The sequence below is a fragment of the Cibotium barometz genome, chromosome 15 (genome assembly GCF_041138505.1).
Source record: "Cibotium barometz isolate CiBa-2024 chromosome 15, ASM4113850v1, whole genome shotgun sequence".
NCBI classification, from domain to species: Eukaryota; Viridiplantae; Streptophyta; class Polypodiopsida; order Cyatheales; family Cibotiaceae; genus Cibotium; species Cibotium barometz.
Genome location: NC_141060.1, coordinates 40,502,021 through 40,529,427, shown reverse-complemented (window position 1 = coordinate 40,529,427; position 27,407 = coordinate 40,502,021). Strand labels below are relative to the sequence as shown.

The window sequence follows — 27,407 nt, the reverse complement described above, 5'->3', positions numbered from 1 at the left end:
GGGAATGTCATGTGCATGATAAATGCCATGGACTTTTTTAGGGCTAAATCCAGAAGAGGCAGCCAGATAAATAGTATGAACCAAATAGAGACACGGTTTGGAGCACAAGATACAGAAGTGGACATGTATGGACTCAAAGCAAGGCCTAGAGGGCATGAAGGAGGTGTCCTGACAGTGCGTTAGAAGCAAACACAGGCTGTCGGCTGCTCACAGAACAGGTCGGCTGAACCAGAGGACAGGGGCAGCAACAAGCGCATCATGATCAAGGAGGGGATCCAGTCGAGGCTGCGTTAAAGCATTTAATGCATTTATGACTGGCCGACCAGCAGTCGGCCAGCATACCAAGTGTCCAAGACCCATATAAATAGCCAAGTGTGCTCATAGATTGAGGCATTCATTCCACTAGGGAGTGGATCAAGTTCTAGGACAGATTTTGGTGTGTTACCACCTTTTATGTAAGGCAGCCTATGGCTGTAGATTAGGGTACCTTTTTGTACCATATGGCTGTAGATTAGGGTACCTTTTTGTACCATATGAATATACTGAATTTCCAGCACATCTCTCTCTCTCTACTCTCTCTCTATATCTGCGTTTTGCATCAGATGGTTTTCCAAGAGTGTTTAGGGCTGAAAGAAGACTCCCAAAGCTTCCGCATGTTACATTGGTATCAGAGCATCAGGCTCAGCAAAGCTAAACACTGATTCAGTCCCATATGATGATGTCCAGGTCCAAGGTACAGGAAAGTACACGGATACGAAGCCCAAGGCAAGGAACACAGATCGGGAAGAGCTCCCAGGGGGTTTGTTGGTGGTGTTCCACAAAGCCAAAGGGGATGGCAATCCTCTGAGCCAGATAGGTTCACGGGCAACGGTCCCAAGGGAGGTTTATCCTCCAAGGGTGATGTGAGAGTGCCAGACTCATTTCTCAAGAATGAAGACCAAGACAGTGTTCAGAGTCGGGGCAGGAATGGATTGTGGACTAGATGGAACAGATGCATAGATCTTCGTCAGAGACAGAGTGGTTTGGAGAACAGGCCGGAGTTTCAGAGAAAAAGGGTTGCCAAGGATGGACGGATGACAGAGGGACTTCGGGAAAAGATTGGGATGATGACAGTCATCCAAGAACAGGTTGGAATCCCGTCATCAAGTTTAGCAGAGGGGAATGTCATGTGCATGATAAATGCCATGGACTTTTTTAGGGCTAAATCCAGAAGAGGCAGCCAGATAAATAGTATGAACCAAATAGAGACACGGTTTGGAGCACAAGATACAGAAGTGGACATGTATGGACTCAAAGCAAGGCCTAGAGGGCATGAAGGAGGTGTCCTGACAGTGCGTTAGAAGCAAACACAGGCTGTCGGCTGCTCACAGAACAGGTCGGCTGAACCAGAGGACAGGGGCAGCAACAAGCGCATCATGATCAAGGAGGGGATCCAGTCGAGGCTGCGTTAAAGCATTTAATGCATTTATGACTGGCCGACCAGCAGTCGGCCAGCATACCAAGTGTCCAAGACCCATATAAATAGCCAAGTGTGCTCATAGATTGAGGCATTCATTCCACTAGGGAGTGGATCAAGTTCTAGGACAGATTTTGGTGTGTTACCACCTTTTATGTAAGGCAGCCTATGGCTGTAGATTAGGGTACCTTTTTGTACCATATGGCTGTAGATTAGGGTACCTTTTTGTACCATATGAATATACTGAATTTCCAGCACATCTCTCTCTCTCTACTCTCTCTCTATATCTGCGTTTTGCATCAGATGGTTTTCCAAGAGTGTTTAGGGCTGAAAGAAGACTCCCAAAGCTTCCGCATGTTACATTGGTATCAGAGCATCAGGCTCAGCAAAGCTAAACACTGATTCAGTCCCATATGATGATGTCCAGGTCCAAGGTACAGGAAAGTACACGGATACGAAGCCCAAGGCAAGGAACACAGATCGGGAAGAGCTCCCAGGGGGTTTGTTGGTGGTGTTCCACAAAGCCAAAGGGGATGGCAATCCTCTGAGCCAGATAGGTTCACGGGCAACGGTCCCAAGGGAGGTTTATCCTCCAAGGGTGATGTGAGAGTGCCAGACTCATTTCTCAAGAATGAAGACCAAGACAGTGTTCAGAGTCGGGGCAAGAATGGATTGTGGACTAGATGGAACAGATGCATAGATCTTCGTCAGAGACAGAGTGGTTTGGAGAACACGCCGGAGTTTCAAAGAAAAAGGGTTGCCAAGGATGGACGGATGACAGAGGGACTTCGGGAAAAGATTGGGATGATGACAGTCATCCAAGAACAAGTTGGAATCCCATCATCAAGTTTAGCAGAGGGGAATGTCATGTGCATGATAAATGCCATGGACTTTTTTAGGGCTAAATCCAGAAGAGGCAGCCAGATAAATAGTATGAACCAAATAGAGACACGGTTTGGAGCACAAGATACAGAAGTGGACATGTATGGACTCAAAGCAAGGCCTAGAGGGCATGAAGGAGGTGTCCTCACAGTGCGTTAGAAGCAAACACAGGCTGTCGGCTGCTCACAGAACAGGTCGGCTGAACCAGAGGTAAGGGGCAGCAACAAGCGCATCATGATCAAGGAGGGAATCCAGTCGGGGCTGCGTTAAAGCATTTAATGCATTTATGACTGGCCGACCAGCAGTCGGCCAGCATACCAAGTGTCCAAGACCCATATAAATAGCCAAGTGTGCTCATAGATTGAGGCATTCATTCCACTAGGGAGTGGATCAAGTTCTAGGACAGATTTTGGTGTGTTACCACCTTTTATGTAAGGCAGCCTATGGCTGTAGATTAGGGTACCTTTTTGTACCATATGAATATACTGAATTTCCAGCACATCTCTCTCTCTCTACTCTCTCTCTATATCTGCGTTTTGCATCAGATGGTTTTCCAAGAGTGTTTAGGGCTGAAAGAAGACTCCCAGAGCTTCCGCGTGTTACACCTAACCTCCACCACATGACTAGGTATATTCCTATAGAACCCGATCTTGTCATGAATCAACATACTAGACGGTCTCGGCATACCATCTATTATGAGCAATTGATCAAATGGAAAAAACCGCCTGAAGTCGAGGCTATGTGGGAGTCAATGCGTAGTCTCGACTCTCAAGAGTCGCTTCCCCAGATTCTTTGTTGAGGACATCAATGGTTCTTAAGGAGGGAAGTATGTTACATCCCAAAACCCAAGCATGATAAACAAGTCTAACTTCACATTAGGTTGACAAAACCCAAGCAAAATAAACAAGTCTAACTTCACATTAGGTTGACCTCGGACTAGGATTTAGGGATCTTATGGTGTATTTATGAGACATTGGCTATTTATGACTCTGGCTGGGGCCAAAACTCTCTCAAAAAGGTGTCCTAACACTAGTCCGGAATGATCCTGGAAAGTGGACCAAATCCCTCGTTGAACAGACAATGAAACCTCTGTGCATCTCATAATATATTGGGCAGCAACATATGTAATGCTCCTTTGTCTCAACCTCTGAATCGCATAATCCGCAGATCCTCTCCTCCATGGGTCTTTGTATGAGCTCCTTGGCTTTGAAGATGCGCTCAATCTCTATGTCTCCACTCTAAGGAAGTGGGTTGACACACGTATCTGACCAATCGCAATCCGCATGGCATGGGACATGTGAACACTCAAGTAGCCCAACTGGTGGATGAATTCACTGAAACCGGCCTCTGGTAGAAACCAAAGTGCGGTAGACTAGCAGTCACCCTTCCACTTGTAGTCCAAATAAATAACAAATTTAATTGGAGCTAGAATGCCCCAAAACTGAAATGAAATCGACACCTGTTGGCCCCAAAGCTTGGCGCCCCTTTCGGTATTTCTTTATTCAAATTCAATGTGATGTAAAACTGAGTACAACAAAGCCAGCCAGGAGAATACACCTGTATGTCCAATCTGGCAGCCCACAAGACCTCTTAGCACAGAGGATTCACACACAGATCTGTGTCCCACAAAAGCAACACTCTGTGCTTCCCTCTGATCAACCAAGACAATTCAGCCCGGCAGCCTTGAGCACACATCTGGCATATCCCATGAACATGGTTTCACAACTCAGTACAAACATACATCCACTGTCCAGTCTCTGTTTCCACCCTTTCAAACTGCCATACCCCTCCCCTCACAAGGGGCCAGATAACACAACTCTGCAGCAGACATAAGCCAGTGGAAAGAAAGAAAGATGCAAAAGTTCAGAGCTTACCAATTCAGTGCGTGGTTCTGCACCCGTGGGACCGTTCGTACCAGTCTGTACTTGCCAGAAACTGTCTGTACTTTCCTCCCTGCAACCACTTGACTGATGCACCAACTAAGCTCTGATAAAGCACTGCCTGAAGCTGGAGTTGCACCACCTGCAATCTGTTCAGGACCGAACAGAACTGAAACCAAAGTGCGGTAGACTACCAGTCACCCTTCCACTTGTAGTCCAAATAAATAACAAATTTAATTGGAGCTAGAATGCCCCAAAACTGAAATGAAATCGACACCTGTTGGCCCCAAAGCTTGGTGCCCCTTTCGGTATTTCTTTATTCAAATTCAATGTGATGTAAAACTGAGTACAACAAAGCCAGCCAGGAGAATACACCTGTATGTCCAATCTGGCAGCCCACAAGACCTCTTAGCACAGAGGATTCACACACAGATCTGTGTCCCACAAAAGCAACACTCTGTGCTTCCCTCTGATCAACCAAGACAATTCAGCCGGGCAGCCTTGAGCACACATCTGGCATATCCCATGAACATGGTTTCACAACTCATTACAAACATACATCCACTGTCCAGTCTCTGTTTCTACCCTTTCAAACTGCCATACCCCTCCTCTCACAAAGGGCCAGATAACACAACTCTGCAGCAGACATAAGCCAGTGGAAAGAAAGAAAGATACACAAGTTCAGAGCTTACCAATTCAGTGAGTGGTTCTGCACCCGTGGGACCGATCGTACCAGTCTGTACTTGCCAGAAACTGTCTGTACTTTCCTCCCTGCAACCACTTGACTGATGCACCAACTAAGCTCTGATAAAGCACTGCTTGCAGCTGGAGTTGCACCACCTGCAATCTGTTCAGGACTGAACAGAACTGAAACCAAAGTGCAGTAGACTAGCAGTCACCCTTCCACTTGTAGTCCAAATAAATAACAAATTTAATTGGAGCTAGAATGCCCCAAAACTGAAATGAAATCGACACCTGTTGGCCCCAAAGCTTGGCGCCCCTTTCGGTATTTCTTTATTCAAATTCAATGTGATGTAAAACTGAGTACAACAAAGCCAGCCAGGAGAATACACCTGTATGTCCAATCTGGCAGCCCACATGACCTCTTAGCACAGAGGATTCACACACAGATCTGTGTCCCACAAAAGCAACACTCTGTGCTTCCCTCTGATCAACCAAGACAATTCAACCGGGCAGCCTTGAGCACACATCTGGCATATCCCATGAACATGATTTCACAACTCAGTATAAACATACATCCAGTGTCCAGTCTCTGTTTCCACCCTTTCAAACTGCCATACCCCTCCTCTCACAAGGGGCCAGATAACACAACTCTGCAGCAGACATAAGCCAGTGGAAAGAAAGAAAGATGCACAAGTTCAGAGCTTACCAATTCAGTGCGTGGTTCTGCACCCGTGGGACCGATCGTACCAGTCTGTACTTGCCAGAAACTGTCTGTACTTTCCTCCCTGCAACCACTTGACTGATGCACCAACTAAGCTCTGATAAAGCACTGCCTGCAAGCTGGAGTTGCACCACCTGCAATCTGTTCAGGACCGAACAGAACTGAAACCAAAGTGCGGTAGACTAGCAGTCACCCTTCCACTTGTAGTCCAAATAAATAACAAATTTAATTGGAGCTAGAATGCCCCAAAACTGAAATGAAATCGACACCTGTTGGCCCCAAAGCTTGGCGCCCCTTTCGGTATTTCTTTATTCAAATTCAATGTGATGTAAAGCTGAGTACAACAAAGCCAGCCAGGAGAATACACCTGTATGTCCAATCTGGCAGCCCACAAGACCTCTTAACACAGAGGATTCACACAGATCTGTGTCCCACAAAAGCAACACTTTGTGCTTCCCTCTGATCAACCAAGACAATTCAGCCGGGCAGCCTTGAGCACACATCTGGCATATCCCATGAACATGGTTTCACAACTCAGTACAAACATACATCCACTGTCCAGTCTCTGTTTCCACCCTTTCAAACTGCCATACCCCTCCTCTCACAAGGGGCCAGATAACACAACTCTGCAACAGCAGACATAAGCCAGTGGAAAGAAAGAAAGATGCACAAGTTCAGAGTTTACCAATTCAGTGCGTGGTTCTGCACCCGTGGGACCGATTGTACCAGTCTGTACTTGCCAGAAACTGTCTGTACTTTCGTCCTTGCAACCACTTGACTGATGCACCAACTAAGCTCTCGTAAAGCACTGCCTGCAGCTGGAGTTGCACCACCTACAATCTGTTCAGGACCGAACAGAACTGAAACCAAAGTGCGGTAGACTACCAGTCACCCTTCAACTTGTAGTCCAAATAAATAACAAATTTAATTGGAGCTAGAATGCCCCAAAACTGAAATGAAATCGACACCTGTTGGCCCCAAAGCTTGGTGCCCCTTTCGGTATTTCTTTATTCAAATTCAATGTGATGTAAAACTGAGTACAACAAAGCCAGCCAGGAGAATACACCTGTATGTCCAATCTGGCAGCCCACAGGACCTCTTAGCACAGAGGATTCACACACAGATCTGTGTCCCACAAAAGCAACACTCTGTGCTTCCCTCTGATCAACCAAGACAACCGCGCACCCTTGAGCACACATCTAGCATATCACATGAACATGGTTTCAAACATACATCCACTGTCCAGTCTCTGTTTCCACCCTTTCAAACTGCCATACCCCTCCTCTCACAAGGGGCCAGATAACACAACTCTGCAGCAGACATAAGCCAGTGGAAAGAAAGAAAGATGCACAAGTTCAGAGCTTACCAATTCAGTGCGTGGTTCTGCACCCGTGGGACCGATCATACCAGTCTGTAATTTCCTCCCTACAACCACTTGACTGATGCACCAACTAAGCTCTGATAAAGCACTACCTGCCGCTGGAGTTGCACCACCTGCAATCTTTTCAGGACTGAACAGAACTGAAACCAAAGTGCGGTAGACTAGCAGTCACCCTTCCACTTGTAGTCCAAATAAATAACAAATTTAATTGGAGCTAGAATGCGACATCTGTTGGCCCCAAAGCTTGGCGCCCCTTTCGGTATTTCTTTATTCAAATTCAATGTGATGTAAAATTGAGTACAACAAAGCCAGCCTGGAGAATACACCTGTATGTCCAACCTGGCAGCCCAGAAGACCTCTTAGCACAGAGGATTCACACACAGATCTGTGTCCCACAAAAGCAACACTCTGTGCTTCCCTCTAATCAACCAAGACAATTCAGCCGGGCAGCCTTGAGCACACATCTGGCATATATCCCATGAACATGGTTTCACAACTCAGTACAAACATACATCCACTGTCCAGTCTCTGTTTCCACCCTTTCAAACTGCCATACCCCTCCTCTCACAAGGGGCCAGATAACACAACTCTGCAGCAGACATAAGCCAGTGGAAAGAAAGAAAGATACACAAGTTCAGAGCTTACCAATTCAGTGCATGGTTCTGCACCCCTGGGACCGATCGTACCAGTCTGCACTTGCCAGAAACTGTCTGTACTTTCCTCCCACTTGACTGATACACCAACTAAGCTCTGATAAAGCACTGCCTGCAGCTGGAGTTGCACCACCTACAATCTGTTCAGGACTGAACAGAAACTGAAACCAGCTGTACCTGTTCAGTTCTGTTCAGGACTGTCCGTACAGGTCAGTAAAACCCTACTGTACCTGTCCGTACAGGTTTGCAACCGCCTGTACCATACAGGTCGGCACCTGCACAGCAGCCGCCTGCTGTCTATTCCTGCCAGCGCAGCCTGACCCTGTACATGTCCGTACACCTGTACCAACAGCACAGCTGTCGCCAAAATCTACAGCACGGACTGTACCTGCTTCCAGTCCCAGTCAGCGCCGCCTGAACCTGCAGCAGCCGTACCCTATACTTGCAGCAGCCGACTGTACGGGCAGCCTCCACGTGGACTGTACGGCCTGTCTGTATAGGCACTTCTGTACGCAGCCAAACACCAGCAACAACCAGTCGACAACGTTTTCCTTCTCCTTCTCCATGCATGCAGCTCGCACACTTCCCCAAAAGCGAGAGAGAGAGAGAGAGAAACGTGTAACTCCAAAAGTGGAGTTTCCTCTCTCTCCAAAAATATCCTAGGCCCCTTACTTTAAAATTCATTAAAGTTCCTAGGGGCCACTTAGGCCTAGGGGCCACCCCAAGGTTAGAACATTAAAAATATTAATGTTCTTGGTCCCCCTTCACACCTGAAGATGTCCACACATCATTCTCTTTGTCCGGGCACCCCAAATATGAATCATTTAATATTTATTTTGCTCAGCAACCACCATGCCCACCAGCCAAATCGATGAAATAAAGTTGGCTCTAGCACCTGTGTCAAAGAATATCAAGGCATTTTGATCTCTCACTTTGCCCCATGCCCTGCACAACTCAGTCTCTTCACCACCTGGCTGTTCCCCAACAAGATCAGGAACTAACCCTGCAGAAGGTTTTGGTTTCTTTGACTTGGGCTCTCCTTTGGTATCAGAGTCCTTTTGGGACTTTCTCTTGGGACAATTAAAAGACATATGTCCCTCTTCTGTACAGTAAAAACATTTCTGAGCATCCATCAAAGCCTGTCTCTCCTCAGGAGTTCTCTTGGGCATTGGCAACTTCTTATACCGCTTCTCTGTAGATCCTTTTGCTTCACGCGAAGCATGCCCTGACTTTTCAGATTTCTTGCTCGAGTACTTACTGCCTTTAAATCCAGATGAGACTCCAGTGAGTAACACATTTGCTGTCATAGCATTCTCTATCATCTGTGACATATTTGTTACTGGAGTCTTTATACAATAGTCACGCACTTCCTTGGGCAGCCCACAACAATACTTCTCCACCTGCTCAGACAAAGGCACTGCACGATAAGAAGTAACTCGGAGTAAAGCTTCCCAAAACTTCTTGTTATAATCCTCAAGATTTTCACACTTTGATGCATCCAACTTGTGCCATGCTGTCATTACATCCACCTCAAAAGTAGATGTGAGCCATACGGAAGAGAACACCTATTTAAATTGTACCCAAGTAGATGGTGCTATGCCTTGCAAAAGAAGAGTAGACCACCACTGCAATGCATTGCCTTTGAGAAAAGTCGCAGCTTTTCTCACCTTAGAGGACTCCGTGTAATTACCACCAGAAAAAGCAGCATCAAACTGCTGTAAGAAGGTCAGTGCCTTTAACTTATCTTTGGCCCCACTGAATGTATCAAATTTCACAGCAGCTCCCCCTTCCTTATAATCCTTCGCCTTACTCAGAGGCGTTAGATTATCGTAAGGAAGTGGCTTCACAAGATTGCTACCCCCAACATTCATGCCCATCAGAGGGTCAACATTACCAATTCCCACACCTGGCATGCCATACATTCCAGCCATGTTTCCAAACATACCATTATGCATACCGGGCTGCATGCCCCCATACATATTTCCTTGCATTCCAGGTTGCATGCCCCCAAACATGTTTCCTTGCATACCGGACTGCATACCACCATACATATTCCCTTGCATACCAGGCTGAAAATTTGCTCCAAAAGTCCCTAGCATACCCATGCCTCCCTGAGGATAACCCCCAGTCATGGATTGGAACACAGAGCCACCACCAAAATAACCTGGATGCATAGACTGCTGAGGAATAGATGGCTGTCCGAAAAAGGAACTCTGTGAGTTAGCACCAAAAGCATGTTGCATGTTCAGAAACTATCCAAAAGATGGATCCTGTGGGAAGGCACCACTATGACCCTGAGGTAGGTTCTTAGAACGCACCTTCTTCTTCTTCTTTTCAGGCTCAGAACGGGATCTCATATTCAGCAAACTTCTCACTTTGTGTGAGCTGCATAAACACATCCATTACACCGGCCAAACGATTTTTAAACTGAGCATCATCTTCCTCTTTACTAGGCATATCTTCTGGTTGTGTTACATCCTCATCTTGTGCATCATCTGCAGCCTGTTCTCCTGCAAAAACATCCTCAGATTCATTTCTCTAAGGAGAGGTCTCTTGCTCTTCCTCTTCATTATAAAAATATTCGTCTTCTGTATCAGACATGTTGCTGAATTTTTCAGCAATGACTTTCCTCGAGTCAACCACGAGCTCACCCCCTTAAGAAAGTTGATGATGGGTCCCGGCAACGGAACCTTGAAACCGGCCTCTGGTAGAAACCAAAGTGCAGTAGACTAGCAGTCACCCTTTCACTGGTAGTCCAAATCTGAACAGAATTGAAACCAAAGTGCGGTAGACTAGCAGTCACCCTTCCACTTGTAGTCCAAATAAATAACAAATTTAATTGGAGCTAGAATGCCCCAAAACTGAAATGAAACCGACACCTGTTGGCCCCAAAGCTTGGCGCCCCTTTCGGTATTTCTTTATTCAAATTCAATGTGATGTAAAACTGAGTACAACAAAGCCAGCCAGGAGAATACACCTGTATGTCCAATCTGGCAGCCCACAAGACCTCTTAGCACAGAGGATTCACACACAGATCTATGTCCCACAAAAGCAACACTCTGTGCTAAGAGGTCTTGTGGGCAGCCTTGAGCACACATCTGGCATATCCCATGAACATGGTTTCACAACTTTAATTGGAGCTAGAATGCCCCAAAACTGAAATGAAATCGACACCTGTTGGCCCCAAAGCTTGGCGCCCCTTTCGGTATTTCTTTATTCAAATTCAATGTGATGTAAAACTGAGTACAACAAAGCCAGCCAGGAGAATACACCTGTATGTCCAATCTGGCAGCCCACAAGACCTCTTAGCACAGAGGATTCACACACAGATCTGTGTCCCACAAAAGCAACACTCTGTGCTTCCCTCTGATCAACCAAGACAATTCAGCCCGGCAGCCTTGAGCACACATCTGGCATATCCCATGAACATGGTTTCACAACTCAGTACAAACATACGTCCACTGTCCAGTCTCTGTTTCCACCCTTTCAAACTGCCATACCCCTCCTCTCACAAGGGGCCAGATAACACAACTCTGCAGCAGACATAAGCCAGTGGAAAGAAAGAAAGATGCACAAGTTCAGAGTTTACCAATTCAGTGCGTGGTTCTGCACCCGTGGGACCGATCGTACCAGTGTGTACTTGCCAGAAACTGTCTGTACTTTCCTCCCTGCAACCACTTGACTGATGCACCAACTAAGCTTTGATAAAGCACTACCTATGTTGGGGTAAAGGCAGTGTGCCTGCACCCAGTGTCCGGCCGCCCACTTATGTACACACAGCTCCTTATTCTTTTAGTTAGTGAATAAGGGGCTCACTCTCTCTTGGTTGAGACAGTGGATAGCTCCACCCCCCATCTCTCGTGTCTGCTCTCCTCCTTCTCCCTCTCTTTCTCTCTCGTGTGTGCTTGCTCCGCTCCCGCATCGGTCCAACAACTGGTATCAGAGCGACAGGAGAGTCGCGGTGTGCGTGCCTCGTGTGCGCGCTTGCTGTGTGCGGTGGAGCTTTTGGCCTCGAGTACGGAGCTCGGCCATGGAAGCTTGAGAGAGAGCTTCGGGGACAGAGAAAGCTTGAGGGCCATCCCTAAGCTTGAAAGATCGATTAGTAGGTGTGTATGCATTTGTAAGTGCTAATTTGAGAGGAGGATTGCAGAAACAGATTTCCGCAGGTGCATTTTTTGGCCCGAAAATCACTTTTTTGGCCATAAATCCCTCATACGAACTCAAATCTGCGCAACCCAAGAGTCTTTTTTGGGGTTTTGGCACGTTCCGAACGCAATGGTGGTGTTCATTTGACCTTATTCTGATCACAGAATTTTCTGCAGCAGCTGTGTGCATTTCGGATCTCCAATTTTGACGTTTTTCACAGGTTCCTGGTACTATGTTTTGCAGCTTTGGGGCTGATTTGCTCCAGTGCTCATGTACGTGAAATGTGGTGAGCTTTGGATTCCGCTCATGCATGAGCGATGATGCTCTTCGCACAGGATATGTATGCTTAGAGCAATGATTTGCAGGACATGTATGCCGATTGCGTGAGACAGGTTTTGTGTGCTCTTTTATGAGCATTGACAGGTTGCAGGTATCTCGCCAGGTCTTGTCTTTGAGCTACAAGTTGTGTAGCGTGGCCGTATTGCGCATTTTCTGGCAGGTTGACAGGACACGATTACTGGTAGAGATGTATGCCTATTGTGGGTCTCGCTTTTGAGCGTGTTGCAGGCTTGCAGGTGGAGTTATTTGTGGTCTTTATGCATGCTCCTCTTACAGCGAGTTGAGTTTTTCTCGTGCATGACCATAGCTTTGTTGTCTCCTACGAGCACAGGTGCCGTTGTTGGAGTTTTCTCCAGTCCACAAGTTGCAGTTTTGGCAACGTGTATGCTCTTGGTGCCCACTGTGTTGGCTTAGAGCAGTGGATGCCCTGTTGAGCTCCGAGACACAGTGTATGCATTGTTAACAGTGACAGACTTTGGGTCAGAGTTGCCGTGTTTGGCATTCTATGCTCAGTGGGACATATGCTTAGTTATATGCCTTGACAGCTCATGCCTTGGTACACTTGACGTTGGCAGTGTTTGCCTCTTTGGTTGCTTGTTGCCGTGCTTGGCATTGTGTGTGCTGACAGTTTTGGGCTTTGCCATACGCATTTGTGAGCTGTGATAGCTCTTTGGCATTGTGGATAGCCCTATGTATGGTCATTGAGGACACGTACTATTTAGTCAGTTGATTGGATTGCAGCCATTGTTGAGGGTCGAGTGAGGTTTTCATTGAGCTGGGGGGTACCCATGTCCGGGATCCTTTCGGTGATACAGGTACTGGAGCGATCCCGCGAGCACCATAGGACCCATGCATAGTGTCTGGTCACCTATGTCAGATGCAGTGTGATTCTCCGCAGTGATACTTTGCGTTGAGACTTGGTTGTGCTCTTTTGAGAGCTTTACACCTTTAGTTTTGGGCTATTTTTGCCTTGGCTGGTTATTTTGGTTTTTTAGCCATTTACTGCCGTTATGCTGCCGAAATTTTGTCAAAATTTGCAGCTATGTGATGCCTCTTTGTGCCATTGATTGGTAGCGTGTATTTCGCTACGCTTGCTCTCGAGTGGGAGATTGTGGTATTCTCGAGCATTCGTTGCTCACAGAGGTTTTGGCAGTGTATACAGCCAGCTTGTTTTGATGCCTTGATATTGCCATTGGACTTGCAGTGTTGAACACAGTTTGGTGCGAGTAGCACAGTGGTTTGCTGCGAGGTTTGCAGGTTATTCTTGTTGGCAGGCATCTTGCGGTTTGGATTGCGTCGAGGATTCCGCATCCGCCACATACAGTTGTGCGCATTGGTTGCTGGGTGCAGGCACACTGCCTTTACCCAACATTCTCCCACTAAAGGCTATGTGCCGATAAGTGGAGAGAAAAACTAGCCTACAACTAGTATATACAAGAGGTGAGAGAAGACGGCTCTCAACCTACGTCCACTGGCTCACTCCAAGTACGTGCATGCACCTGTATGCGCTCTAGCGACCACTCAGAGTGCGCAACACTGCTAGAGCGTACATGCACCTCATGCAGGTATCTAGTAAGGACCTGCAAAGCTCCACAATGCACAATGCCAGTGTCAGCCACCGAATGGCTAACAACTCCCACTGCAAATGCACCAACCGCATAAGCAAGATCAGGTCTCGAGACCAAAAGGTCAGACATGAGAGACCCGAAAGCTGACGAAACCTGCACTATCTCAGCCAACCTATCACTGTCAGCAACCTTAGTGCCATATGCATCCTCAGGATCTACCTGTCCATGCATCACAATGTCAGCATCATCTGGCAAAGGCATATAAGACGAGAATGATTGCAAAACCGAAGAATCAGCACCACTGCAATCATTCGGCCACTGTATGGCCTCTCTGATACTCTGCTGTGACTCACTAGCGCAAAGACGCTCTACCTGTCTATACATAGACGTATCATGCACAGCTGACTCTACCTGCTCGACCAATGTCTGAGCATCCTGTGACTCGTCTGACATAAGCATGTCAAAGAACTCTAAGTCACTCATGTCCGTCAAAGGAGGCATCTCCGTCCTAGGAGGAATAATCTGCTGTGCTGTCCGGCCGCCCACTTATGTACACACATCTCCTTATTCTTTTAGTTAGTGAATAAGGGGCTCACTCTCTCTTGGTTGTTGAAACCGGCCTCTGATAGAAAACCAGAGTGCGGTAGGAGCAATCACCCGTCCACTTGTAGTCTAGATGATAAACAAAACACAGATTGGAGCTAGAGTGCCCAAATCTGAAAACACAACGACACCTGTTGGCCCCAAAGCTTGGCGCCCCTTGCGGTATTTCTTTATTCCATTAAAATAGTATGTATGGCTGAGTACAACACAAAAACCAGCCAAGAGTTTACACCTGTAGTCCAATCTGACTGCCCACAAATCCTTCTCAGCACAGAGAATCTATGCACACAGATCTGTGTCTTCAAGCAACACACTGTGCCTCCCTCTGATCAGCCAAGTTCACAAAGCAGGCCAGCCATGGGCATACATCTGGCATAACTCATAAGCATGATACATCTTCTCAGCTCAACATACATATGCTGTTCAATCCCTGTCTTAATCTCTTGTCAATCTGCCATACTCCTCCTCTCACAAGGAGCCAGATAACACATACCTGTAGCAGACATCAAGCAATAGAAAGAGAGATGGATGAACAGAGTCAAGGCTTACCAAGTTCAGCTCGTGAAACAACTCTGGAGGAAACAACAGCACTAATCTGTGCCTGCAGGCACTTGAACCCACAATCCTGCTTCACACATGTGCTTGCACTTGCCTGTATCTTCCTCCTGATGCTCACTCCTATGCTGTCCTTGAAAGTACAGATCTGAAAATCAGCACTGTACTTGATTGTACCGCCTCGGGATGCGTGCCAGGCGTTGTACTTGCAAAAACAGCCTGCTGTCCACTTCTGTACCAGCCTGAATCAGAGTACACAGGCCTGTCCAGCACCTGTCTACACCACCTGCAGCACTTGTACCTTCTGTACCAGGCTGCCCGTACACTGTACGGCAGCCGTACCAGGTGTACCTGCTGAAAAACCAACTGTGCAGCCTGCACAGGCCTTCTGCGCAGTCCCAAACAGCAACTGTCCTGTGCGCCGCCAGCAGCAGAGGAGAAAGAGAGAAAGAGAGAGTGTCCAGCACTGGCCGTACAGTGCTGTACGGCTGGTTCCTTCAGAAAAACAGCAGCACCCTGCAGCAAAACAGCCGCCTTCTCCTCCTCTTCAGCTTTCCCACGATGGAACTCAAGCGCATGAAGGAAGGCTCCACTTTTACTACACGACTCCCCAAAAAGGGAGGAAAGAGAGTGAAGAGAGAGAAAACCTCCTTCCCAAGTTAATCCCTAGGGCCCAACTTAATAAGTTCCCTAGGGCCACTAAGGCCTAGGGGCAACTTTTATAAACATTAAAAGTTAATGTTTTAATGTTCCCCCTTCACACCTAGGGTTGTCCACACATCTTTAAACACTGTCCGGGCACCCCCCATGTGAATCATAAAATATTCTGACCCTGCAACCACCATGCCCACACTTGTCCTGCTCCATTTTCACAGGGCCATGACATACCCCCCTCTTGAAAGATGGCAAGCGTCCTCGATTGCATTCTGGTGATGCATCAAAATATCCAAAGTGAAATATACAATATGGCAAGATCAGCGTCCCAATCTCTCTGAGCCATACACATGTATCATCATTCACTGCAATCCAATGGCATAGTAATAGTCCAAGTTGTATACCACTGTGAACCATACATATCCGGAAAAATCTCCATGTGACTAGTACACATATATCATAGAAGTCCCATAAACAGATGTACTGTCAGCCTCAGTACCTTCGGATGAGATAAAATCTGCACCAAGCGACCTCTAGATGTCATCTGAGCCTGTCTGTATCAAGGGAGTGGAGGTGCTACCCCCCTCTTGAGCATCAGGTAATGATCCAGACCCATGCTCTGCTGAACCTGAATGAGCCACAATAAGAGTCGGCTCTAACTCAAAGGCATCGAGATAAAGCTGCAAAACCTGAGGTGAATCTGTTAAGTCACCTTCCTCCATCCACTTCGCATCCATCGGTGAATAGTTCTTGAACTTCACAATGTAAATCACGTCTGTGACGGTCTGCGGCTTTCTTTTGCTTCTGCTGAGTTTTCTGGAGGGCCAACTTAACTCTCCGATAAGCTTCATCCAAGCTCTCCACATACTGATCAGCCTCAAAGATCTTATCCTTTGTATGCAAAATGGGTGGAACCTTCTTCCCTCCTTCTACAATCTCAAAAGGCGCCTTGCCTGTCGAGCTATGTACAGTGTTGTTATATGCAAACTCCACCAAAGGAAGATACTTTTCCCATTGTTGCTTATGCTCTGACACATAACACTTGAGAAGATCCAACACTGTAGAGTTAGCCTCTTCTGACTGACCATCTGTCTGTGGATGAAATGACGATGAAAACTTGAGAGTTGTACCCATGTTGTCAAACAACCCTCTCCAAAACAAACTCGTCATCCGTGGATCACGGTCACTAATGATAGACGTAGGCAAGCCATGATACTTGAAGATGTTCGCCATGAACAACTTCACCATATGATCCACTTTAATTGTCTTCCTCACGGGAATGAAATGTGCCTGCTTACTGAACCTGCATATGATAGTCCAGATGCCATCATTTCCCGTTTGTGTCCGTGGAAGATCAAATACAAAATCCATGGCAATGCTCTCCCAAGGTCTATCGGGAATAGGTAAAGGCTGTAATAACCCTGGTGTCTTCTGACGGTCAAACTTTACCTTCTGACATACGATGCATTGCCTCACAAAGGCATCAACATCTCTTCTCAAGGTTGGCCAATAAAAGAAAGTCTCCACTGCTTTGACCGTGGCGTCAATACCTCTATGACCTGCATACGGTGGAGCATGACTTTCAATCATAACCTTGAGTCGCAATGGCCTGGTAACACACAATCTGCCATGCATCAATAAAAACCCATCTCTGAGAGTGTAATGCTCATGCCGCTGACCCTCAGACATCTGATCATACAACCTTTCAAAATCCTCATCATGGACATACTGCTCTTTCATTTCATCAAGCTCATGATGATAAGCAAGTGAAACTGCAGAGACCTGTGGCTTGCGTGACAAAGCATCTGCCACTACATTCTTTTTGCCTTCCACATGCACAATCTGGAAGTGAAACATTGACAAAAAGTTTGCCCAACGCATATGCTTCTCTGAAAGCTTAGTCTGCGTGAGGAAATATCGCAAGGTCTGATGATCTGTCTGCACAGTGAAATCAGCCCCAAGCAAGTAGTGTTTCCAAGTAGAAAGAGCGTGAATTACAGCCAACATCTCTTTCTCATACACCTGTAAATGCTTCTCGGCATCTTGCAAAACTCTACTCTCATAGGCTATCACATGTCCCTCTTGCATGAGAACTGCACCAATGCTACTTCCACATGCATCACACTGGACAACAAAAGCCTTTCGGAGATCCGGTAGCACCAATATTGGGTCCGAAGTAAGCTTTTCTTTGAGCTTTTTGAATGCTGTAATTTCCCGATCAGCCCATCTAAACGGAGTTGCTTTCTTCGTCAAAGCATGAAGAGGTGAAGCAATTTCAGCAAAGTGCCGTATGTAACGCCTGTAATAGGAACACAATCCTAAAAAGCTGCGTACATCATGCACGGTCCTCAAAGCTGGCCAATTAAGTATTGCTTCTACCTTGGCTGGATCCATACGGACTCCATGACCAGACACAATATGCCCCAAGAAATGCATCTCCTGCAAGAAAAACTCACTCTTCTTGCCATTAACCACCAACCTATGGTTTCTGAGTTCTGCAAACACAATGGCCAAATGCCTTCTATGCTCTTCCTCAGTTCGTGAATGCACAATCATATCATCAAAGAATGTGCCCACAAACTCTCTATGAGGCCTGAAAATCCTGTCCATCATTCTGTTAAATGTGGCAGGCGCATTCGTCAAACCAAAGGGCATAACCAAGAACTCATACAACCCAAACGTGGTTCGGAATGCTGTCTTATGCACATCCTCGGGTCTAATGCGTATCTGATGATACCCGCTTTTCAAGTCAATACGACTAAAAACTGTGGAGCCCTGTAAGCGGTCCAAGATGTCATCGATCCTCGGTATGGGGAATCGATTCTTGATGGTATTCTTATTCAGCGCCCTGTAATCAATACACATGCGCCAAGAACCATCCTTCTTCTGCACTAAGAGCACAGGTGAGCAAAAGGGTGATGAGCTAGGCTAAATCAACCCCTTATTCAATAGCTCCTGCACCTGACTCATAATCTCTTCCTGTTGGGCTGCACTAACACGATACGGCGGTCTATTCGGTGGAGTACTACCAGGAATCAGATCTATGGCATGATCTTCTGGCCTCTCAGGAGGTAATTCTCCTGGCAATGACTCGGAAAAACAGTCTTGAAACCCACTTAAGAAATCAGCCCTGTCTTTATCTAACATTGACAAATTAGACTTAGACTCATCATCCTGTGCATCCTTTACATAAATCAAGTACGCGGAAAGATGCTTTTTCATTACTGATGAAATCGCCGAAGCGGATACAATAGGAACAGATTCCCCTTTGAGTTTTACATCCAATACATGCTCTTTTCCTCTATGAGTCAGAGTAATTTTCCTATTGTAAGTATCCACCACCGCATGTACCCTGTGACACCATGGCATCCCCAACAAAACATCACAGCCATCCAAAGGCATGATGAAGAACTCCTCGCTGTCCACATAACCCTGCAAATGAAGCCGAAGCTTCCCAATAATAGGAGTAACGGGTTCTGCATACCCTGGACAAGCCATATTTGCCTCATGTAACGGCCCCATGTCCTCTGCGCGAATCCCTAATCGGCCAGCCAAATCTGGTGAAATGAAGTTGGCTCTAGCACCTGTGTCAAAGAAGATCAAAGCATTCTGATCTCTCACTTTGCCCCATGCCCTGCACAACTCTGTAGCTTCACCACTTAGCTGCTCACCCACAAGATCAGGAACTAAGCCTGCAGAAGGCTTTTGTTTCTTTGGCTTGGGCTCTCCTTTATTGTCAGGGTCCTTCTTGGACGTTCTCTTGGGACAATTGAATGACATATGTCCCTCTTCAGTACAGTAAAAACACTTTTGAGCATCTCTCAAAGCCTGTCTTTCCTCAGAAGTCCTTTTGGGCATTGGCAGCTTCTTATACTTTGTCTCTGAAGACCCTTTAGCATCACGAGAAGCATGCCCAAATTTTTCAGCTTTCTTGCTCAATTTTTTACTGCCTTTAAACCCAGATGAACCACCTGTGAGTAACGCATTAGCTGTCATAGCATTTTCAATCATCTGTGACATGTTCGTTACTCTCGTCTTTATACAGTAATCTCGTACCTCCTTGGGCAGCCCACAACAATACTTCTCAACCTGCTCAGATAATGGCACGGCACGATAAGAAGTCACTGGGAGTAGAGCTTCCCAAAACTTCTTGTTATACTCCTCCAAACTATCACACTTTGAAGCATCCAGCTTGTGCCATGCTGTCATAACATCCACCTCAAATGTAGATGTGAGCCATACGGAAGAGAAAACCTGTTTAAACTGGACCCATGTGGTGGGTGCTATGCCCTGCAAAAGAAGAGTAGACCACCACTGCAAAGCATTGCCCTTAAGAAAAGTGGCAGCTTTCCTCACCTTTGAGGACTCTGTGTAATTCCCTCCAGAAAAAGCAGCATCAAACTGCTGTAAAAAGGTAAGTGCCTTCAATTTATCCTTGGCCCCACTGAAAGTGTCAAACTTCACTGCAGCTCCCCCTTCCTTGTAATCCTTCGCCTTTCCCATAGGCGTTAGATTATCATATGGAAGTGGTTTCGTGAGATTGCTGCCCCCAACATTCATACCCATCATTGGGTCAACATTTCCCATGCCCATGCCAGGCATACCATACATTCCAGCCATGTTTCCATACATTCCATTATGCATACCTGGCTGCATGCCACCAAACATATTGCCTTGCATCCCAGGTTGCATGCCTGCAAACACATTTCCTTGCATACCGGACTGCATACCACCATACATATTCCCCTGCATGCCAGGCTGAAAATTGGCTCCAAAAGGCCCATACATACCCATGCCTCCCTGAGGATAACCCCCAGTCATGGATTGGAATACCGAGCCACCACCAAAGTACCCTGGATGCATGTTCTGCTGAGGAATAGGTGGCTGTCCATAGAAGGAACTCTGTGGGTTAGCACCAAAAGCATGCTGCATGTTCGGGAACTGGGCAGGAGATGGATCCTGTGGAGTGGTACCACTATGACCATGAGAAAGATTCTTCGAACGAACCTTCTTCTTCTTTTTCTGGGGCTCTGTGCGGGGCTCTGTGCGAGATCTCATAAATTCAGCAAATCTCTCGCTCTGTGTGAGCTGCATAAAAGTATCCATAACACCAGCCAAGCGATCTTGGAACCGAGCATCATCATCCTCTTTACCATGCACATCTTCTGGCTGTGTTACATCCTCATAAGGCTCAACATCTGCAGCCTGTTCTCCTGCAAAAATATCCTCAGATACATCTCTTTCAGGAGAAGACTCTTGCTCTTCTTCTTCGTGATAGAAGTACTCTTCCTCTGTATCAGACATGATTGCTGAATTTTCAGCGATGGCTTTCTTCAAAGCAACCACGAGCTCACCCCCTTCAGAAAGTTGATGATTGGTCCCGGCAACGGAACCTTGAAACCGGCCTCTGATAGAAAACCAGAGTGCGGTAGGAGCAATCACCCGTCCACTTGTAGTCTAGATGATAAACAAAACACAGATTGGAGCTAGAGTGCCCAAATCTGAAAACACAACGACACCTGTTGGCCCCAAAGCTTGGCGCCCCTTGCGGTATTTCTTTATTCCATTAAAATAGTATGTATGGCTGAGTACAACACAAAAACCAGCCAAGAGTTTACACCTGTAGTCCAATCTGACTGCCCACAAATCCTTCTCAGCACAGAGAATCTATGCACACAGATCTGTGTCTTCAAGCAACACACTGTGCCTCCCTCTGATCAGCCAAGTTCACAAAGCAGGCCAGCCATGGGCATACATCTGGCATAACTCATAAGCATGATACATCTTCTCAGCTCAACATACATATGCTGTTCAATCCCTGTCTTAATCTCTTGTCAATCTGCCATACTCCTCCTCTCACAAGGAGCCAGATAACACATACCTGTAGCAGACATCAAGCAATAGAAAGAGAGATGGATGAACAGAGTCAAGGCTTACCAAGTTCAGCTCGTGAAACAACTCAGGAGGAAACAACAGCACTAATCTGTGCCTGCAGGCACTTGAACCCACAATCCTGCTTCACACATGTGCTTGCACTTGCCTGTATCTTCCTCCTGATGCTCACTCCTATGCTGTCCTTGAAAGTACAGATCTGAAAATCAGCACTGTACTTGATTGTACCGCCTCGGGATGCGTGCCAGGCGTTGTACTTGCAAAAACAGCCTGCTGTCCACTTCTGTACCAGCCTGAATCAGAGTACACAGGCCTGTCCAGCACCTGTCTACACCACCTGCAGCACTTGTACCTTCTGTACCAGGCTGCCCGTACACTGTACGGCAGCCGTACCAGGTGTACCTGCTGAAAAACCAACTGTGCAGCCTGCACAGGCCTTCTGCGCAGTCCCAAACAGCAACTGTCCTGTGCGCCGCCAGCAGCAGAGGAGAAAGAGAGAAAGAGAGAGTGTCCAGCACTGGCCGTACAGTGCTGTACGGCTGGTTCCTTCAGAAAAACAGCAGCACCCTGCAGCAAAACAGCCGCCTTCTCCTCCTCTTCAGCTTTCCCACGATGGAACTCAAGCGCATGAAGGAAGGCTCCACTTTTACTACACGACTCCCCAAAAAGGGAGGAAAGAGAGTGAAGAGAGAGAAAACCTCCTTCCCAAGTTAATCCCTAGGGCCCAACTTAATAAGTTCCCTAGGGCCACTAAGGCCTAGGGGCAACTTTTATAAACATTAAAAGTTAATGTTTTAATGTTCCCCCTTCACACCTAGGGTTGTCCACACATCTTTAAACACTGTCCGGGCACCCCCCATGTGAATCATAAAATATTCTGACCCTGCAACCACCATGCCCACACTTGTCCTGCTCCATTTTCACAAGGCCATGACAGTTGAGACAGTGGATAGCTCCACCCCCCATCTCTCGTGTCTGCTCTCCTCCTTCTCCCTCTCTTTCTCTCTCGTGTGTGCTTGCTCCGCTCCCGCATCGGTCCAACAACTGGTATCAGAGCGACAGGAGAGCATTATGCCCACCCTTATAGTGTGTACAAGCCCATAAGTTATAGTACATAGTACACTTAGTACTTTTAATGTACTAAGTGCACTATGTGTACTAGTGCAATATACATGTCTGATAGGGGAGTCACACACTCTAACTTGGTGAGTTGACTTATCCCCACAACTCTCTCTCTCTCTCTCTCTCCCTTGTTTCTCTGTGTATGTCTCCCACATGAACTCTAACCCTAATTATCTCTCCCATCAGCCTGCAGCTGGAGTTGCACCACCTGCAATCTGTTCAGGACCGAACAGAACTGAAACCAAAGTGCGGTAGACTACCAGTCACCCTTCCACTTGTAGTCCAAATAAATAACAAATTTAATTGGAGCTAGAATGCCCCAAAACTGAAATGAAATCGACACCTGTTGGCCCCAAAGCTTGGTGCCCCTTTCGGTATTTCTTTATTCAAATTCAATGTGATGTAAAACTGAGTACAACAAAGCCAGCCAGGAGAATACACCTGTATGTCCAATCTGGCAGCCCACAAGACCTCTTAGCACAGAGGATTCACACACAGATCTGTGTCCCACAAAAGCAACACTCTGTGCTTCCCTCTGATCAACCAAGACAATTTAGTCGGGCAGCCTTGAGCACACATCTAGCATATCCCATGAACATGGTTTCAAACATACATCCACTGTCCAGTCTCTGTTTCCACCCTTTCAAACTGCCATACCCCTCCTCTCACAAGGGGCCAGATAACACAACTCTGCAGCAGACATAAGCCAGTGGAAAGAAAGAAAGATGCACAAGTTCAGAGCTTACCAATTCAGTGCGTGGTTCTGCACCCGTGGGACCGATCGTACTAGTCTGTACTTGCCAAAAACTGTCTGTACTTTCCTCCCTGCAACCACTTGACTGATGCACCAACTAAGCTCTGATAAAGCACTGCCTGCAGCTGGAGTTGCACCACCTGCAATCTGTTCAGGACTGAACAGAACTGAAACCAAAGTGCGGTAGACTAGCAGTCACCCTTCCACTTGTAGTCCAAATAAATAACAAATTTAATTGGAGCTAGAATGCCCCAAAACTGAAATGAAATCGACACCTGTTGGCCCCAAAGCTTGGCGCCCCTTTCGGTATTTCTTTATTCAAATTCAATGTGATGTAAAGCTGAGTACAACAAAGCCAGCCAGGAGAATACACCTGTATGTCCAATCTGGCAGCCCACAAGACCTCTTAACACAGAGGATTCACACACAGATCTGTGTCCCACAAAAGCAACACTTTGTGCTTCCCTCTGATCAACCAAGACAATTCAGCCGGGCAGCCTTGAGCACACATCTGGCATATCCCATGAACATGGTTTCACAACTCAGTACAAACAGTCTCTGTTTCCACCCTTTCAAACTGCCATACCCCTCCTCTCACAAGGGGCCAGATAACACAACTCTGTAGCAGACATAAGCCAGTGGAAAGAAAGAAAGATGCACAAATTCAGAGCTTACCAATTCAGTGCGTGGTTCTGCACCCGTGGGACCCATCGTACCAGTCTGTACTTGCCAAAAACTGTCTGTACTTTCCTCCCTGCAACCACTTGACTGATGCACCAACTAAGCTCTGATAAAGCACTGCCTGCAGCTGGAGTTGCACCACCTGCAATCTGTTCAGGACTGAACAAGGTCAGTAAACCCCTACTATACCTGTCCGTACAGGTCTGCAGCCGCCTGTACCGTACAGGTCAGCACCTGCACAGCAACCGCCTGCTGTCTGTTCCTGAACCAGCGCCGCCTGACCCTGTACCTGTCCGTACACCTATACCAGCAGCACAGCTGTCGCCAAAATCTGCAGCACGGACTGTACCTGCTTTCAGTCCCAATCAGCGCCGTCTGAACCTGCAGCAGCCGACTGTACGGGCAGCCTCCACGTGGACTGTACGGGCTGTCTGTACGGGCACTTCTGTACGCAGCCAAACACCAGCAGCAACCAGTCGACAACGTTTTCCTTCTCCTTCTCCACGCATGCAGCTCGCACGCTTCCCCAAGAGAGAGAGAGAGAGAGAGAGAGAGAGAGAGAGAGACGTGTAACTCCAAAAGTGGAGTTTTCTCTCTCTCCAAAAATACCCTAGGCCCCTTACTTTAAATCACAAGAAAAGCATATCACTGCAGCCTTTAGGAATGAACTTTTTAACTCTCATGAAAAAAAGGCATGCATGCAACATGCTAACAGACCAGGCTAGAAAAAGTCCATTACAGCTTTTGCACCTGTAATAACTTCCATTGCTACAAAAACCCACCTTTGAAAGCTAAATGAAATACTCATATCTTATTAAGACATCTGTAATGCCCAATACCATTAGAAGCCAATCACAATTGTATGGGCATCTTACACTTTAACAAAAAGAAGCTTCCGAATGGATATGGAACGCCAAATGTGAAACAGACTTAAGTAGTCAAGATTGCAAAGCTTAAACTTAATCAATAAGAGATTCCAGAAAAAGAGAGCATTTCCACACACCAGTCGTTTCCTTGTAGAATCCCATTGTTTTGTATCACATGGCAAGCAGTAATTTTACATGAAATTTATTGCTCCATCTCGTTGAATGTCCCAACAAATTCTGCAAGATCATCTAGGTTAAAGGAAATCACTTCAAAACTCTCATCCATCTGCACAAGCCCAACACCTTTCTCAGATAACCTCTCTTGCAACTTCCCTACTTGACCCCGGTGTTTCCCTCCAACTACCAAAACACGGCCTCCTCGTTTCGGCAAAGCTGTCTCAAGATGCTCTTGCTTTACTTCCTGAACTATCTTCCCACCTTCATCCATTTGAATGTCACAAACTGACGGGCTGACAACATCAACTACACAACCTTTCTGAAGATACAACCTCCCTCCATAAGCATTTTTACTGATAATCCTAACACGAATATCACGAGCCAACCATGAATGCGTAACTCTAGTACTGCCAACAGTACCTGCTGCAGGCTCTTCCTTGGACCCTCTTTTCCCTCCAAAGTTTTTCTCCCTATCCTCGTGTTTATCAGGCCTGGTTTTCTCCCTGCTCAGAGAGTTTAATGCATCTCTATGATTGTCTCCCTCCCTACTGTCCATATCTTTTCTTTCATACCTGTTGTCGGTTGCTTCAGGCCTTTCTTTTCCACGATCGTGTCTCCCATGCCTGCTATCAGTTGCTTCAAACCGTTCCTTTTCTTTATGGCGATCCACATCCTTGACCTCACTCCGGTTCTTGTATCTCTCATTTTGGCTGTCGGGTGCATCCCTGCCATCCCTTCTACTCGTGTGTCTATCGTCAACCCTACTCGCATTGTATAAATGATCATCATCCTCCCTTCTGCTTCTAGACCTGTCTTCCCTCCCACGTCTGTCATCATCATATTTCCTATGCCGGCTTACCATCCTGTCGTCGTTCCTCTCTCGGCTAGGAACCTTGGTTTCTTTGCCAGATCCAATTGAAACAGAAGAATGTGTCTCTCTTCTGAATTCTTTGTCATCCATGCCATCTCTCCTCTTTGTTCTGCTTCCAGATCTGTCCCCCTGTACTTCATCTCCCCCATCTGCAGAACTCAAGCTCCGGCGGTTTATTCTATCACCATCTTCAGCCCTCTCGATATGCAGCTCACTAAGCTTGCTCATAGCCTTTTCTTCTTCTGAGGAACCTACTTCTGCTAGCTCTTCTTGTCTAACAACCACCCTCTCTCCCCCATTCAGAAGCGCTACTGTGTAAGTGTTACCATTCACCTCTGCTATCTGTCCTCTTGAGCCGGTATGTGTTCCCACAACAATACACATCACCCTCCCGACCGTGGGCTTGCTTTTCCTCGTTTCCCCCGGCTTGATGTACTTTTTCACCTTCTCTGGCCGAGGAGCAGGAATGGCACCAAGGCCCTCTCTTCCTACTCTCCTAACCTGCTCAATAGGAGCGACCACATGTGTAGCATTCAGTCCGATCGGCTTGCCTTTCTCCCATCCCATCCCTCGCAGCAGGGCTTCTCCAAACTCTTCAACTGGCACATTTTCATACGCATCCATGGATGTCTCCTCTGGCAGGGCCTCCACGTCTTCCCTTAGTTTCTGCAATTCACGATCTCGAACAGGTGGCTGCACATCATGGCCATTACCCATGGCATCCACGGTTTCACTCTGATGATCTAGGGTTTCTTCTGTAGGATCTGATGGCTTCCGTTTCAGTTGAAGTCCATACTGCACGTTTGGCTGAGGGCCAGCAGAAAGCGTGTCTGTTTCAAACCGATCTTCAGTAGAGGAAGTAAGGTCCGATTCAAGCATGATGTTCTTCATTCGTTTCTCAGGGCGCCATGAATTCTCCTGCATGGGGATGACTTTGATGGGGGGTTTTCTCCCTATGCCATCAAACTCTGTGACATAGTCGACCTCACCTTCTTCTCGCCTGCCTGCTTTAGGGAATAGCGGCGGTCGAGATGAAGAGGATTTAGTCACGGCAAAGGAAAACTTCATGGGGGCTTTGAGCGCTGTAGCATCTGTAGACTTTTCTTTCAAACTTGTGTCTGTGTCTTCTTCCATTCTGAGCTCATTCGGGACTGTTTCCTGCTGCTCGACCTCTTCCATGGCGAAGGTCCTCGAGGGTAGCAGGTAGGGTTTCCTGTGTTCCAGGCCAAAACAACACAAAACAGACCTGGAGTATGAGAGGCTTTTGGTTGCGGAGATTTCTTAGCGAGGTTACTTTTGTGCCTTCTATTGCAAACCTTTTTTTTTACAATGAGTGATAATTAATTAATTAATGAGGTCCAATCACTAGAAACTAGTCCCCTAACTTTTGCAAACCTTTTTTTTTACAATGAGTAATAATTAATTAATTAATGAGGTCCAATCACTACTATAGTAAGTAGTTCTTCTTCGAAACTCCCTAACCTGTTCCGAGAGGTTTGGATACCATAGAATAGGCCTTAAA

At 46.8% G+C, this 27,407-nt stretch overlaps 1 protein-coding gene across 1 annotated transcript; it reads right to left on the bottom strand.

The window, feature by feature from the left end:
- Positions 1-24,963: 24,963 nt before the first annotated feature.
- On the bottom strand, positions 24,964-27,153 carry LOC147631299 (protein MOS2-like). The gene has a single exon (XM_086809680.1). The coding sequence runs from the start codon at positions 27,062-27,064 to the stop codon at positions 25,040-25,042; it is 2,025 nt and encodes a 674-aa protein (XP_086665806.1). The 5' UTR covers positions 27,065-27,153; the 3' UTR covers positions 24,964-25,039.
- Between the last annotated feature and the right edge of the window lie 254 nt (positions 27,154-27,407).